The sequence below is a fragment of the Oncorhynchus masou genome, chromosome 30 (assembly GCF_036934945.1).
Source record: "Oncorhynchus masou masou isolate Uvic2021 chromosome 30, UVic_Omas_1.1, whole genome shotgun sequence".
Taxonomy (NCBI): Eukaryota; Metazoa; Chordata; class Actinopteri; order Salmoniformes; family Salmonidae; genus Oncorhynchus; species Oncorhynchus masou.
This window is the reverse complement of record NC_088241.1, coordinates 19,770,381-19,787,572: the sequence shown is the minus strand read 5'-3', so window position 1 is coordinate 19,787,572 and position 17,192 is coordinate 19,770,381. Positions and strand designations below refer to the sequence as shown.

Genomic DNA, 17,192 nt, shown 5'->3' with positions numbered 1-17,192 from the left:
TGCTCTCTGCGTCACTCAAACCTGCTCCCTGTTTCTTTTTAAAATGAAATTTCTCTTCCCTATAATTCATCATCGGTGTATCTGTTCTTTCAGCAGGCACCTTTGGCCCAGCCCGAGTCCCCCACCGCCTCTGCAGGAGAAGACACCCGCACCCCTCCCGACTCAGGAGAATCCGACAAGGAGTCTGTCAGCAGCAGCTCCAACGGCAACGGGGATGCAATGACGACAGCAGGGGCGGCCAGCGCAGGTGGAGGTGTGTCGACCAAGAACAGCTCCTCCTCCTCCAGCTCGTCCAGTAACAGCTCGGCAACGTTGACGACTGGTACGGGGGCAAAGGAGAAGACCAAGAAGGAGAAAGACAAAGACAAGAAGAGGGCTGACTCTGTGGCCAACAAGCTGGGCAGCTTCGGCAAGAGCCTGGGCAGCAAGCTGAAAAAGAATGTGGGCGGGCTGATGACGGGGAAGAATGCAGGAGGAGGCGGAGCCAAGCAGGAGGGTACAGAGAAGAAGAAAAATTCGCTGAGGGGGCGGAAAGGCAGCAAGGACAGCTCGCCTTCGGCCCATGCCTCCGAGGACTCTGGGAAGGGCTCACCGTCGTCGGGCAGCGAGCGTCAGAATGGCACGGGTGGCGGAAGCAGAGAGTGTGACCCATATAAGTACAGTGCCGACGTGAAGGCGAGCTTGGGCATCCTGCGGGCGGCCATGCAGGGCGAGAGGAAGTTCATCTTTGCTGGCCTGCTCACCACCAGCAACCGCCAGCCCTTCCAGGAGGAGATGATCCAGCGCTACTTGTCTGACGCTGAGGAGCGCTTCCGGGTAGAGCAGGAGCAGCAGCGGAGAGAGGCAGAGCGGAAAGGAAGCACCAATGGCATCCAGCAGCCCAAGAAGGAGGTAACGATGGGTACAGAGGTGGGCTACCGCACTTATGAACCGAAAGAAGAGCCGGCTGAGAGCTCACCGCCCACTTTCAACCACCTCAAGTCGTCTTCGTTCAGCCCCTCGCTCTACTCTGGCGTGGTGCCCATCCCCCGGTCAACCTTCATGGATCAGCCGCCCTCCCCGGCCCCCGTCCCTCTTACTCAGCACCCACACATGCATGGCTACATGGAGACGCGGCGCCAGCTTGCAGGTGGCTCCCCAGCCTCGTCTTATCCCGGTCTGCCTTCCTACGCCACCCTCCCCCGCCACTGCCCCATGGCGCAGGGCCCCCCTCACCCCCAGTACCACCCCCACAGGCACCGGTACCCCTCAGCCCCTTTCGCCTCATCCCCTCTTCTTTCGCACCCTCGTACCTCCCCGAGCACGACCCTCCAGACTACCCCACCTCAGAGCCTGTAGGCGGGGGCTACACTAACGGATTCCGGGAAGTGCGCTCTGGCCTTGATGTTCCTCGCAGCGGGCCTCTCCCGGTCAGGCACTACTCCCTGGGCAGCGCAGGAGGCCTATCCAGCCTCCAGTCCAGCCGCTGCCGGACGCCCAGCTGCAACTACTACGGACACCCTGAGACGGGCAACTACTGCTCTTGCTGCTACCGAGAGGAGCTGAAGAGGAGGGAAACGGAGCCGGCCATCCACAGGTTCTGAACGAACGGACATACTGACCAGAACTGGCTTTGTGGCCACCAACCACAAGGGAACTGATGGATGAGGTTTCCTGCTATAGGACGATACAGAGCCTGGCCCTCGCATCACTTCCTTCGCTAAAGGCAACACTGTGTGTGGAGAGCGTCCTGGACAGGATCGGTACAGTGACTGGAGAGAAGGTGGCTGGCGGCTGCTGCGGCGGGCGTTAGACAATAGGACTGTGCACTTGTCTTACATTTGCTGTGGCTCTTATGCAGGCTGTGTGTGTGTGTGTGTGTGAGAAACTTCAGGCTCTCCTCCGCTTTGTCCCCTTGTCACCTCGCAACTGTCTCCTCCTGGTGGAGAGAATGTATACGGCAGGCGATACACGCACTCCACATTACATCCACATTACACACACACACAAACTAACACTGCACAAGCACAACCTGAAACTTCTTGATTATCACTCCTCTATATGTGGAGACAACCTATATTTGGCCCTGTAAATTGGTGGTATTTTAACATACGAATCAGCCCTTCGATGTCTTGTTAGTCTTTTCAACCAGAGGGTTAGAGATGTATGCAGACGGACTAGCCTAGGGCATTACTGATACCGGGTGCTCATGTATGACTTGGGAATGAACGGAGCTCTTTCCTGATGAGTAGTTGGGTTTCTTTTCTCTTGTAATGCAAATTGAAACTACAGTATTATGTTACAGTGGTTGCTGTTCTTTGGGCTGCATTGGTGCTGCTAACGTTCCAGAATGCAACAGACCCCCTCTATACAAGTTCATCTCAAATAGAAACAGGCACACATATAGCCCTATCCACCCTTAAGATGCCTTTTATGGCCAAGTAACCATCCAATCTAAATTCACCATTGTGTCCAAACCATATTGTGTCCAGATGTCAATCAAGTACATTTTAAAACTTCTACCATTTTTAGATGTCTCCCAGTATCAATTATAGAACAAACATGGCAGAGTACTGTGGTAGATATTACGAATGACTAATATACAGTATTTAATAAGATTGCTATAATCTTACTGTTCCTGACTTGTTTTCGTCATTTTAGATCCATGAAAATGAGGCATTTCAATAATATGCTGGTACATTTAGGGTCATCCAACACTACTAAACCGGCATTCAAAACACAAACTCCCCTCGCAATTTCAGCTCGACCTCAAGGTAATCAGTATATGCTAAACTGGTAAACGTTCACATTTTGGTTGAAAAAGACACTGTCCATTGTAACATTGTCTACTTACATTGTAACTGTCAATGAGTCTCTGCTTCTCTTGTGGCTGAGAAAGGTAACAGGTATTTTCTGGAATCTCGTCCATAGCGCTGTGTTACTTTGGTCTAAATATTCATGTAACTTTTCGTGAACCTACTTATGGCAAACCTGTAATTTCTGCCATGGACACCGCATTGATACGATTCAAAACAAGTTGGATTGTTTAACCCAACTCCCCTTCAAGTCCTATTGAGGGCATTGTGTTGATTCCAAACAAGTGACTGACCCCTGTCGCTTAACCTCTTTCTGCACAAATTCAAGCACTTTCCTAATGTCCGTAGACATTTTGTTACCGTTTTGAAGGTATCTGACTGTTATGTTGTCCTTAGGTCATGTCAGAACTGTAGACACTGCCACCTCTACTTGCGGGAGGGCAGATGCATGGGCTAGAACCCCTTCTCTAAGGATTCAGTTACCATGGGTACAGCTTTTTGGTGCCAGTGTTGTGGTTTAACTCTATTTCCTTGTTGCCTTTTTCAGTCTCTTGTTCTTGTGGCATTACAGTCTTGTTTGTATGTTTTACAAAATGTGCATCAGATGTACACTATTTGTTTTTGCTGCAGTTTCTCTTCTGGTATTTTTGTACCCTACTCAGTGTAAAGCCCCTGTTTTAATTATTTTCATTTTGCATCCAGACATGGAGTCATTGTTCGTAGTTCATAAAGCGATTTAGAGATCAAATGTAAAAAAATATATATAAATAATAATTCTGGAGATTGGAACATATCACATTTTTTAGATACCGTCTTGGTCTGTTACTCTCAATGATTTGCAGATTAGGAATTGATTGTTTATCTCATCACCAATGTATTAACACTTTCTCACCCAAGCCGTGTTATTACCAATGAGCCATGTAGACTCATGAGGAAGACCAATCTTCCTGACTTGATAAACAGCCGTTCAGTCTTTTCACTTGAAGCACAATGGTGTGAGAATATCTGTATGCAATTCACTGCCTTGCCCAATGGATGGCGCTCTTGTATTTGAGTTCCCTGTTCCTGGAAGTTTCCATGCCCTACTTAACCAAAAATACAAATGAGAACAATTTTCAAGGGTACTAAGTTTTGAGTTCATTTCCAAAAATACAATTTGCCATGGGTATGAGGGACTTTAAGTAATGTTTGTCTTTTTGAGAGGTAGTTCAAACATGCGGCTCAAAATAGTCATCCTTCAAGGGATGCTCCATGACTTCGAGGTGGCATGTCCTCTTGAATTGGAACCAACCATTCCCCACAATACCATTATGCTATATCCAAAACAATATTTCTGTGTGTGTGTGTGCTTACGCTGTATGAAACCTTTTTGCAACAAAACAATTGCAGCTCACAAGGCACAAACAAGAGGTCATCTTTAATGGAAAGAGGGATAACTAAGAAATGGGTGTGTGTGTGCTTTCTCCTCTCAATGTAATAATATTAGCTTACATCATCAACTCAAAAAAAAAAAAATTAAGAATTGGATGGCTTACAGACAACATCTTGAACATTTCACTTAGACTGCAAACATTTTTGTATTACAAAAACAAATGACAGCGAGGTTGTATATGTTGGAAGTTATTTTTGTAAACCCAAAGTTTTACAATGTTTTTAAAGATAATCTATATTGACGGATGCTAAAAATGAGTGGAATATAAGCTTGTAATAGCCTGAGTTTATGGAGGAGTCAGTATTCACCAAAATGGACAGTTTGGCTGTCAAGGTTGATCACAAAAGAGCCTCCTAAACTCAAAGGTTTCTCATTAGCAAACTAGTTTCCTCATTGCTGACCTGACGATATGATTTCAGAATATATATTTATAGTAAGATTGTTGTTTTTTTCAGAAGTTTCTTTTTGGAATGTTTAGTTGAGGAACTTATGTGTCAAGCAGACTGGCTTTTATTTGTTTATTTTTATTTGAATTTTATGTGTGTATTTTTTTCCACCACCAATCCATGCAATGCTAACACATTACGGTAATGATTCAATACTTGATTGTTGGTGTTTTCAACCTATGCTCTTGCTGCAATCCCTCTCTAGGAATTAGATGGCTTTGAATTTGTTTTACAAAGTAACTGACCCATTATTTTTATATTGTACATTTTCTCTCATTTCTATGGGACAAAATAGTCATCAGCAACATGAACATGGGATACTGTAGTTGCATGGGACTGGAACTGTTGCATGTAAATTACTATCCATTTAACCAAATTTGTGCATTATTTTGAGCTGATTTGGGCTGTCCTGGTTTTTTTTATTTTATTTTATTTTCTCTTTTCATGTTTGGAGAGGAGAGGCTGTGACAGTGCAATCTGGATGGAAAGAACATCTGATTTATTTTTTATTTTTTTGCACTGTTTGAATAAACTCTCATTTGTATTTCAACAACATGGTGGCAATCCAAATGTTTTACTCAGTTTCTGACTGTTTTTTGGGGGGGTTACAAATGTATGGTAGGTATTCCAGAGATGTATTGAAAAGGGATTGTCTGTTTTTCAATGTAATCATTGGATGTACAATTGTTTGATGAAGGGTGAGAATTGGTATTATCTTGATTTTAAGGATGATATAATTGTGACACCATTGATTTGAAATCTCTCGTGGCCAGACTTCTTAAACATAAATGGTACCGTAGTCCAGTACATTTATCGACCATCTGACCAAATGACACCAGATTTTAGTTCTGGGTTAACTGCGATTTACATTAATCGATGTACACATTGTTAGAATCAATCTACATCTGACGCCAGCCAGTAGATATAAATGTTCAAAACTATTATATTGTCAATTATCAATTGTGTTGAAACACTCAAGTCTCTCTCTCTCGCTTGGTTGATTAAACAGCAAAAGCTGTTTTTATGTATTAGAAACAACTTGTTACAGCATTACACATTAGTAGTAACTTTCACCCAGATGATGCAGCTGACAGTGTCTGAAGCTGTTCTATGTATTAGAGAAATTGGAGACCCTTATGTAATATTGAATAGGGTCCCATGTGGTAGAACGAGGCTTGGATTTATAGCTCGTCCACCAGGACACGGTCTCCCCACCTGGCTGTTAGGAGGGACAGACTGTACTTTATCCATTTTAGAATTTCTATTTGCTCATCAAAAGGAATTTCTTCCATACATTCCCGCTGGAATATTCTTCCAATAGCATTTGTCTGCATTACTGCAGTACTACCTTTCTACATTGTCAGTTCAGATGACAGTGCAGCCGTACCTCAGACGCTCATCATTTACCAAAGGATCAACTGCAGGTACTGTATCACTCATATTCATCACTGGCCTGTGTTAAGACTAACGCCTGCAAATGGGTGCCTTTTTTAGGGCTTGTATCTTGTAGGGAGTTTACTACTGGTAATATTATTTAGAATTTGAAATAGTTGTTTTTTGCTTCTGTGCTCTTTAAGCCTAGTCATCCTCATGGCATTTTCTTGTTTACATCGTTGCTTCCATTCTCGTTTGAAATTCTCAAGGTAGGCGAGAAGTTGAATACTTAGTGAGTCATTTTACAGTATACTACAAATGCAACATCCAATTCATTCTGCATTAGTAACACGGGAATAATGATTTACAACTATTTTATAAGCATGTATGATCCTGTAAAATGTTATAGGGCTGTTGATGTTAAGTATCTATATTGAAGTTAACGATGGGACTACACGATCACATTTTTATCTCTACCTCAGGCTGGTTCTATATTTCTTAATTTCAGTGAATCAGCTTGTCAATTACAAATTACTTAATTTAGCATTGGAGGCAAAACACTTGTATTTAGAAATATATGTGCATCTGTGTATAGGCCTGTATTCAACAACCTATTAAATGGCCCATTTGAACCATCTCCATTTCCATAAAACTAGGCCTACTTCAAAAGCTCTACATACTGTCTGTCTTACCTTTCCTAAATTCAAAATGTTATAGCACAGTGTTCTTCATAGTCCTGAAGAACTGAACTGCTTTAGTCCCAGTGTTGTGACACTTCATTCAACTAACCAAGACCTTGATTACCCAAATAAAGTGGCTTAATTTGCAGGACTATTATTGAAGTACAATCTACTGGTGAAAAATTGGGATCCTATTAGATGCTTTTTACACTGCTGTCCCTTTAAGAGGCTGAACTGCACTTGCTTTTTTTTCACTGGTGTGTCATTTTAACTATGGCGAGGGAATCAACAAATGGAAATGAGAGGAATGGGTACAAGCAGAAGTAAACATTTCTTACACATTCCAGTGACTAACAACTATAGGCAAATATTCCTGACGGGCGGTACATTTGTGGGGCGTGCACTACACAGTAGCCTACATACATGGATTCTTTCGGCAATGATAACCGTGAAAGGAACGAAATTAGTTTTTAATTCAGAGACCACCTCTGTTCTCGAAACCGGTGATGCAGGGTCTCGCTGTCATTCGAAGAAAGTGGACCGTTTCTTAAGGTCTACTTTCTATATTTCGCTCGAGAGTTGAGTATTGGACGTGAAAATGTTAACGGGATCCAAAACCACGTTCAAAGTGAGACAGATGGTTCCAGATATAAAGGTAGGCTTTCGACTCAATGTTTTAATATTATGTTGGATTTTTTTCGTGTTCTAAAATGTAGCTTGCCGTGGGTCAACTTTAGCTACCAATGAGAATAATGAACTGAAATACGGTTGTTCCATCGTTGGACTATATAAACAGATGTAGATTCCACCTAGATATCTTGCTGTGATCAGAATGGTTAGTTACAATGTGTCCAACTAATTCGACAATGTCTCGAATTCTATGAAACATTGCTTTGTATTACTTGTGGAAACAGTAATGGTTTGGTAGCCTACATTCCACAGACAGAAGACTGATTGTACAGTTGCATACTGTACAATATTATATGAAAATAATGATATGTGGGAATATAAATTGACTACGACAAGTGGGATTAGTCAACATATTCAAGACCTTGGATCATTATGCATAGTGATGCCTGTTTTCTTAAATAACTCCTAACTACTCTTCAGCAGCACCTCTTGATTCTAAACTTGGGTGGCCAGGAAGCAAGCATACAGGAAGCTGCTACCATCACACACTTTCACTGAAAGCCTATATATATATTTATTTATTTATTTTGAACCTCAGAGAGACCTGTGGTTTCTTAACATTCAGGTTTATTTCTGAGATCCTTCATGTGTTGTGGCCTTGAATTTTTTTTTTTTGCACAGGACACATTGTGGTGGAGCTCTGGATGGGTCTGTTATACCACCACAAAGGGATCAACCTTTTACTTACAGTATGTCAGTGAACATGCTTTGTCACGCCCGTCTTTGGGAAAAGTCTTTTGTAAAGGCAGCAGCCATGCAGATTTACAGAGATTTGAACATCATTGCGTGGAAGACTGTCTGTGTGAACACATTCGGGCCGAGGGACATGTCTATAAGCCCAATACAATTAAAACCCAATCTAAATTGAAGAACCTTGGTGAAAATTGGTAGACTGATTTATTACAGTGATGGTCATAGCCTAGATATTTCTTTTGAATTTTATGCTGGTGTGCTCGTGCGCTCTGAGCTGCTTAGCTCTTGGTTATTTTGAGAAGCCGCAGGGGGAAACGATAACAGATGCCTCAACTCCACCCTCAAGCATTGCTGCTCACATGTGGAGTGGGGGTGATTAGCGCAACATCTGACTGTTGCCATGGTAACAGCAGCCTGAGGAGCAGGAGTTCTTGAATATAAGTGCCTAACAGAAATAGCAGTTTCTTTTAGCCATCTTGGAAATAAACATTTGCAATGTGGCTGCAGATTAACATATGGTGATGTCCTGAATATTATACACCTATACACTCTGGTTTCACTTCCACTAAAGTGTTGAGGTTTAGAAACGCACTGAATAGGAATGAGTTGACACTGGATCTGAAACCTTTGTCGTGTACATTTTGTATTTAAGAAGTAGGTTACAGTTGGTCCCAATACTGAACCAAATTACATTTGTAGAATAAGTGTTGTAACTCTTGTGTATGTAGGCTATGTACAGTAATACCAAATTAGTTACCATTGAGATATGACATAAGGTTAAGCAAAGTCCTGCCATCCATTTCACATCACATGCAGACTGGTTGGGTTATAAGGAGGTTTGCATGTTACTGTTCATAATTACAGTCCAGGCTTGTTGTTTCCCCACACTCTGTCTTTCCCCTCCCTGGAGTTGTTCACATTCTGGCTCCTCAGCTAGCTAGAATCTGGAAGCAGTCAGTCAGTCAACCACACAACACAATGCAAGTGCCACAGTAGTGAAAATGTCAGAGGGCTCAGCTCTATTCAGAGTGGCTGGAGATCCATGAGGGCTCATAAAAGAGAGCCAAAATGGTATTCACACACCCAGTCCCATAGGGCCTCCGATCCTGAAACAAGCTATGGAACTGGCGGTGCTTCCCATGCGGAAACTGAACAAAACAATGCCGTCTGTCGTTAGTAAACAAGATGTATGCTTGTTTTCAAGGATTTATTGATTGTACATTGGGTGATTATTAACCAATACTGCTATCCCGAGGGAAGCGTGAAACAAGGATGGTAGCCTGTTTCTGTCCATTTCAAGTGTCTAGAATGTTTTGGACAACACCCAATGTGGGAGTTGTATGTTTATGAGTTGCTGGAGTCACAAATGTTTGTTAAACAAGAGGCACATTTAAAACACAAGTTATTGAAACCTGTCCTGTAATTACAGTCTACAAATTGACATACTTATGCTATGAACTGACACATGCACAACCAGTGACAAATAGAAGTTTGAAATACATACTGCCACACACACCCTCTGACACACACGTGCCCCACACACACCCTCTGATTGAACTTTGAACCCTCCTTACACAGCGAGTGCATCATTGAGTATACAACCATTTTCCTTCAGACTAGATGATACAGAGATTAATTTAGAGCGATATGCAAGAAGATTAGAATGCAAAATGTCTCACCATGAACAGCAACTCATTTGGACTATCATTAAGGGCAGTTAATGAGTGTTTGTTGCAGACCAAGTCTGTGCTGAGGTCGTTATAATGATTTAAGGACAAGACGCCTTAGGCATTACTATAAATAGTCCCTCTACCTTCATTTATATGGAGAGTTGTGGGCACATTAGATTCCATAGGGGGAGTTATAGTACTGCTTCTGCAGGCTGTAGAGTAAGCTAGTGGTTCAAAGCTGCATTTTAAGCAGGGCAAGTGGGTAATGGTATATGAATTTACGATTCATTAAAACATTCATATTTTCTCATATGTTTCAATCACTTTCCTTCCTTGTCTTTTGTACATTCCGAGTTGGAATTCTCAGTAGTCTATTCCAGTGTGGGATCTCTTTCATTGTTTTGTCGTTGGGGTTTTGTTCTCTCGGTATAATAAAGTGTGTGATGTGACTATTTATGTTGTAGCAAATGTATTACACTGTCGTAGACGGTCCTTGAAAGCAAAAGAAACGAGGCAGCATTAAAGCAAAGCCACGGCTCACGGCTAGACAGAAACGGTTTTGGGTTTCAGGACAACTTTGTCTGGTTTATGTTTCAGGAGTTGCTCCAAATGGGGCAAGAGGTAAAACACTTCAAAGCGAGTCCATGTTTAGAGAAAAGACCCAACATCCTTGTTTACATTTTTTAGAGCCCCTACGGCAATGCCACAAACCTGCTTATTGATGTGAGGAAAAGAACAATACCACATAAACCGCCAGGCTAACCTCCCTCTACAGCAGCACCACATGTTAAAACAGTGTGTTTTAATGATCTAACTAGTAAAAATCTAACTACCTGAGCTACACACAGGCCCCTTGTTGGCGAGGGACGTTGTTCAAACCTACAGTGTGAGGTTTATGTGGTGTTAGACTGCCACTTTCCTTCCACCAGTAAGTTTGGTCTATTTCAGGGCAGAGGAGGTATGTTCTCCTCTGCAGAAGAAGTCTGCCCGCAGTGGCAAGGGGAAGCCATGAGCAATGGAAACTGCAATGGGCCTTGGCTGCACTCCCTGAGGAGAAAGGGAAGGAGGGCAGGAGGGAGGGAAAGAGTGATCGAGTAGTTCACACGCAAAAGCCAGAAACTTCAGGGAGAGTCGAGGAGTGAATCATCAGCAGAAACAGAGCCTGGACATGTGGTTATTCATTTTTGGGGGTGAATTGGATTTAGGACTCTAATTTGGGATTTTTCCTCTCCCTCACCGATTTAGGGTTCCAGTCATTTTCGTCTAGACAGATTCACCTCGCCCTTCTCTCCTATCTGATCTACCTGCTGACTTGTTCTACCTTTTGTCTAGTGCAGTTACTCTTCATGTTATGACACATTTTGTTGTAGTTTATTTGATAGGCTTTCACTCTATTCTTCCTCAGCCTCCAAATGTAGTTTTAGCTGGTGGAGCAGTTTAGAGAATTTCTGCTGTTGGAATCCAAATATGTTTACTGAACTTCGGACTATAACACAATCCCAAGGCACAGAAACAGAGTTTGTTAATATTGATAACTCCCAAAAGGGTTGATGATAGGAACTGAGTTTCAGATAAAAAAAAATAAAACAAGATCTAAATATCAAAATAAGTTCAGAAAAAGAGCAAGCAATGCAGCTGTGGGTGTTTGAGTTATAAATGGGGAATTGGTGCTGAAACAATGGAAAAACAAATGAGTTGAAAAGCCAGAAGAAAACAAATTAACAATGGTCTGCTGGTGAGCAGAAACCAAGAACGTTGTAAAGTTTTAGTGTTCTCCCTTGTAATTTAAAAACTGGCTTGTTTATCCACCATGCCCTTCTGCTAACTCAGGTCTTGGGCGGAGGATTGAGTCAATAAAATTGGTGGAACAATAACCCTGTCCAGGATGTCTTGGTATGACCCAGGACTTCATCTTCTGTTTTGAGAAAGTCAGGACTGTTCGCCTATTTTTTTGATTTTTGTTAGAGCCCATTTTTGAGGTTTTTGTTAGGGGGGTTGGCAGTTTGGGGTTGGGGTTTCTCTCACACTAACTGCTGTGGCAAGAATTTAAAATCTGTGTGATTTGATGATGGGAAAGAAGCTGAAAACCAATACTACTATTATTCAGATGTGCAAGTTCTGTTATTGTTGACAAGTTACTTAAGCTCCTCCATATTCTCTAGCATTTTCAGCCACTTGAGTATTCTGCTAACATTAGCATGAGGCTAGCATATTATGCTAGCATTATATGCTAGCATCATGCTAATGTTAGCAGAGTGCTCTTGAGCTGAGGCCACTGTTGATATGGTCAGTTGGGCATATGCATTTCACAGACAAGGCAAACAACTATTCTATGAATGAGTGGAACTTACAACCTGTTTAAGGAGCAAAGGTTATCTTTGTTTAATGTTCTCATGAGGTTTTAGCCCCTGTCAATCTAAAGGAAACCTGAAGTGTGTCATACGTTCTCATTAGCATGTTAGCACACAGTTCACTTCACCTCTACATTGTGTGTGTCACAAGAGTTATAGTAGCCTAAGAGTATTTGTCACACATTATAGTAAGTTGTTTTTAGTTCGCAAGCCAAGAAATATGTGACTAAACTGCAGCAAAAATGTAACGTGTTTGTGAACATTGGCCTTGTAGGCAGTGAAGAATTGCTGAGTGAGTAGTCAGTACCATAAAGATTCATTGTATACTTTATAGCAATTTCCATGTCTCTATACTGGACTGCCAGAGTAGTCATTACCAGAACAAACAGTTCCTTTTTTCAATGCCTAGGCCTATGTCTTGTGCATTGTGTGATTTCTACCCTGTGTAAATGGTCTTCTGTGGTGGGTGGGAGCTCAGGCTAAATGGGCCCATATGTGCTAGCAGCTAGCCAGTAGTCCGGTAATAGCAACCTGCGGTTCTATGGGATTGGATTATGCTGCTAGCAGAACAGCCTGAAGTACTTCGAGACCGCATCAAATCATACCGTACAGAGCAAAACAACTAATAAAACATGGAAACTGAGAGTCATCATGGAGCATTGTGGGATTGGCTATGGTTTTGGGGAATGTGGTCAATAAGAAAATCTTGAGTTGAAGCAAAATCACATTAGTGTTTGTTCTCTTATTATTTTTGACGGGATGCAGTAATAACACCAGGCCTGTTCTCTGTTCTCTCCGCAGGAGAGGATGCTAAGTCACAGTGGTGTCAATGCACGGGGGAGAGATATGTTTGGACTGCGCTGCTTACCAGGTAAGACCCAGACTGAAGAGCACTGATGAATATGAGGCTAGTTCCATGTGACAAATCCAGTATCATACGCGTATCATAACATGTGGGTCTGAAAACACAGCGTCAGCCACATCTCTTTAGGCAAGTCCATCTTTTGAAACTGCACCCATCTGTATCTCTGTTTTCTTACTAAATCCTAGTGCTAAGCTACTGTACTGTAGCCTCTGGGAACAGTGTTGTCAGTGTACTGTGGAGAGAAGTGCTGCAGGCCCCTGCCCCTGTTCATAATCTCAGTTTCAGCAGCACGCCGCATCAGGAGCTTTCCAACTGGAATGTTGGCAGGCCAGGGCCCCTCCAGAGCCAAGCTAATCTCTAACGATTCATATCAGCAGTTATTCACAGCACCTCTGTGGGAGCAGTGTGTGTGTTTCCTTGTCCCTTTCACTTTCAGCTCTCACTTCCACCTTGTACCGCTGACCTAGACACACCCCTCCTCCCTCACTTCCCACTTCATTCACTTTTTCTGTCTGATTCAGAAACTGTTTTTGTCTCATTCTTTCCAGACTCTCCCAGTCTGTCTGAGGGTCACTGTGGACCCATTCTGAGTTGTTTTTGTTATCGTGTGACTGTGAAATTCTGTCCGTCTGTCTTTCTTTCTCTCCGGCTCTCACATCCCTTTCTCTGACCAATTTTCTGTGTCCTGCCACGGCAGATTTGGAACACATCTGGTCATGGAAATCTGCCTCACATTAAGGCAGAAAGGATTCATCCGAATTGGAAACACTGTCATAGTTTCTGCGAAGGAGTTCTCTCATGTTGGAAACTGACTTTCAGCTCTGAAAAATGTGCTACACACACATTCACAGATGCACCACACAAGGTAATGGGGAATCTGTGGAAGCAAACTGGGTGAAAGGGCTCACGTTGCAGCATCCCAAAGACACACAGACAGTCGGAAAAGTCCCAGGCCTCAGTGTACTGTATACTATACAACCCTGCGTGCCATTCATCACATTCTCAGATAACATTCGGACACAGGACAGGGGAAACCAGAGCGGGCTCCAGGGGGTGAATGGGTCAGGGCAGCACAAACAGCTATGGGTGGAAAGATAGATCGTGTACCCTTTGAATATGAAGGGCCTACTGTAGAGCCACAGACAAAGCCAAGTGGACAGGACCCTCCTCAGAGCATAACCACAATCCCCTGATCCATGTGCTTATGTTACACTGGATTTGGTTTGGTGTCAATCCTTGGACTGTCACTGCTGGCCTTGCTGAGTGACAAGAGAAGAGCAGGTCAATATCTCTGAAGAATATACAATTGTATGCTTTATGAGCTCAATTTGGATAGCACACTAACTACCTAAAGAAGTAGTGAAGAGCTCTGTGCATTCCGTGTGTGTGCATATGTATACATGTTTTCCTACATTGTCACAACCACAATGTCTTGACAGGTCACCAGAATGTCCTGGCAAGGTAGGAAAACCAGAAACATTTTGAAAAGTCAGGACTTCATGTCCGGATTTTGTTAAAATTATATTTAGGCTTAATTATTAGGTTTGGGGTAAAAGTTAGGGTTATATTTAGGTTTAGGGGTAGGCAAAATAGGATTTTTGAATGGGAATACATTTCTATTGCCCAAAAAGTCCTGTAAATGTATGAAAACAAAGCTGTGTGTGTTGTTTCATCAGACATTTCATGACACCGCTCTGGTAAACCTTTTGTCTTGTTCTCTCCCATTGGTTAGCAGAGGGCCAGAAACATCTCCTCTGCACACACATAGGAACAAAATGGAGAACAAATGTGGTTGGAAACAAATGAAATTGAAAATGGAGCATTTGGTTCATATCACATTCAGCTGTGTTCTCTCTGGCCGATTTCTCAGGTTGTTCAATCCACTGGCAGAACACCAATGGACAAAGAGAAATATAGCCACAGTGAGGATTTTCCAGAGTTTATGTGTGTTTGTTTGAAAGTGCATGTGTATGTGTTTGTCTGAGTGCATATGTGAGTACATGTGTTTTTGTGTGCGAGGGAGGGTTAGAAAAAGAGAGAGACAAAGGCACTTGAGCTTTGTGTGTGTGTGGTGTGTGTGGGGCCTGCACTCTGTTGGACGAAAGTAAAACTGTTTAAACTGTTAAATTACTCGTGTCATCTTATAAACAGCGTCACTGTATATAGAGTATTGAGTGACTCAATCCTCAGCTTCCCATGTTTTAGGAATGTAAACCACCTGCAGACTCTCCAGTCCAGAACAGTCAAACCAGAAGCAGACACTTCCTGTCCCCTCTCTCATGTCTGTGAGCCACAATGCCTAAGACATGTCTTCAGCACTGTTGCATCCGGGGAGCCATTAAAAGGAGCACGCAAATCCCACTGAGCCTGATTGGCCACAGAGTAACAGGCAATCCTAGAAACAAGGGCTCATTTGTGTTTAAAACCTAAAGTGTCCGGAGGGCGTCTGGTTCAAGAGTTGAATTTGTAGCTATATGTCTGGGACTTTAGAAAGGGAATACTTGTGTTGAGAGTTTGTGACTTTGATCCGGCGTCATAAGACCGAAGTCGGCGTAAACATAGCCTAATCACAGTGCCTTGCTTGATTCCAGTCCTCAGCTCACACACCCCAAAGATCTTGTGGCTTTGCTGGGGGACCCTTTGAAGATTTCTTTGTAGTTTTTGCCAGGCTTTGGTGTTAATCTTGTGCAATGGGCAAAGTATTGGAGCGTTAGCTGTGAAGACCTTGATTACAGCCACACTTCCCTTTCTCATAGGATAAACAAGCATTTGATGTGTTAAATTACGATTTCCTGTTTTTCTGTAATTTGGTATCCCTGAAAATCTTCTCTCAACCGAGGTCTAATTGGCTGTCTGAGGTTGAGCTCTACCAAAAATGGTATGCTTTGTGCAGTTATGTTTTTGAATTATTCCCTTTTTTTTCCTCTTTCAACATTATTTTTGAAGGAATTCAGTTCCTTAAAATTAGTTTTGAAGGAATTGAGCCCTTTCAACAACCCACCAAATCCTTTTTATTGTTCTAAAAGCTGAAAATGAAAACATTCTCTCCACCATGATGGTGTCTGGCCAAACACTTCCATTGCAAGAGGTAAAAAGGCTATTTTCCCCCTCTACTCTGTCCTGGACTTTGTTGCCATGGAAACCAAAGTCTAGCTGGCAAAGGCTTTGTTTTGCTGGGAGAGAGCATTACAAATGTGCTGTCTCACTGATGTGTGAAAGAGGGTGTGTCTTTGTGCTCTGTGTGTTTAGATGTGAGAGAGCTGTATGGATGAAAAGTGCATGTTTTTGGAAGATTTGTTCTAGAATTTTGGAATCTAGTTTTTATTTTCAAGCATCAACAAAATATTACAAACAGATTTTAAAATATGTTGCATAAATTCATCATTCCTTTAAATTCCTAAGCATTTAAACACATGGCGTAAACACATTATGGCGTAATAACATGGTAATAGACTAATATTGATAGCTGTATAGTCAAAGCTGTATCAGCCCTGTATCCCATGGGACTAGACAAGAGCAGGTTAAATTGCAAGTTTAATTGACATTTAAAAAAGGCTCTGTAAATATGCACCAATACATCCCTTCCCAGAAGATAAGTCATGCATTTGGATTGGAAAATGCATCTGAAGTGTAATGAGGACACATACAGTTGAAGTCGGAAGTTTACATACACCTTAGCCAAATATTTTTCAACTCAGTTTTTCACAATTCCTGACATTTTATCCTAGTAAAAATCCCCTGTCTTAGGTCAGTTAGGATCACCACTTTATTTCAAGAAATTGTGACATGTCAGAATTATAGTAGAGATAATTATTTATTTCAGCTTGTATTTATTTCATCACATTCCTAGTGGGTCAGAAGTTTACATACACTCCATTAGTATTTGGTAGCATTGCCTTTTAAATTGTTTAACTTGGGTCAAATGTTTGGGTAGCCTTCCACAAGCTTCCCACAATAAGTTGAGTGAATTTTGGGCCCGTTCCTCCTGACAGAGCTGGTGTAACTGAGTCAGGTTTGTAGGCCTCCTTGCTCGCACACGCTTTTTCAGTTCTGCCCACAAATGTTTTATACGGTTTCAGGTCAGGGCTTTGTGATGACCATTCCAATACCTTGACATTGTTGTCCTTAAGCCATTTTGCCAAAACTTTGGAAGTATGCTTGGGGTATTTGTCCATTTGTAAGACACATTTTCGACC

At 42.3% G+C, this 17,192-nt stretch overlaps 2 protein-coding genes across 2 annotated transcripts in view; both read left to right on the top strand.

The window, feature by feature from the left end:
* LOC135522280 (OTU domain-containing protein 7B-like) overlaps window positions 1–5,226 on the top strand; it is a 32,561-nt gene extending 27,335 nt beyond the window's left edge. The window contains 2 exon segments of the mRNA XM_064948384.1: window positions 94–1,225; window positions 1,228–5,226. Of these exon segments, the coding sequence (XP_064804456.1) occupies window positions 94–1,225; window positions 1,228–1,583 (1,488 nt within the window). The 3' untranslated portion in view covers window positions 1,584–5,226.
* Window positions 5,227–6,997: 1,771 nt separating this feature from the next.
* The window catches only part of LOC135522279 (myotubularin-related protein 11-like), a 32,478-nt gene continuing 22,283 nt past the window's right edge, over window positions 6,998–17,192 (top strand). The window contains exons 1-2 of the mRNA XM_064948383.1: window positions 6,998–7,382; window positions 12,933–13,002. Coding sequence (XP_064804455.1) covers window positions 7,326–7,382; window positions 12,933–13,002 — 127 coding nt within the window. The 5' untranslated portion in view covers window positions 6,998–7,325. The remainder of the gene's footprint in view (window positions 7,383–12,932; window positions 13,003–17,192) is intronic.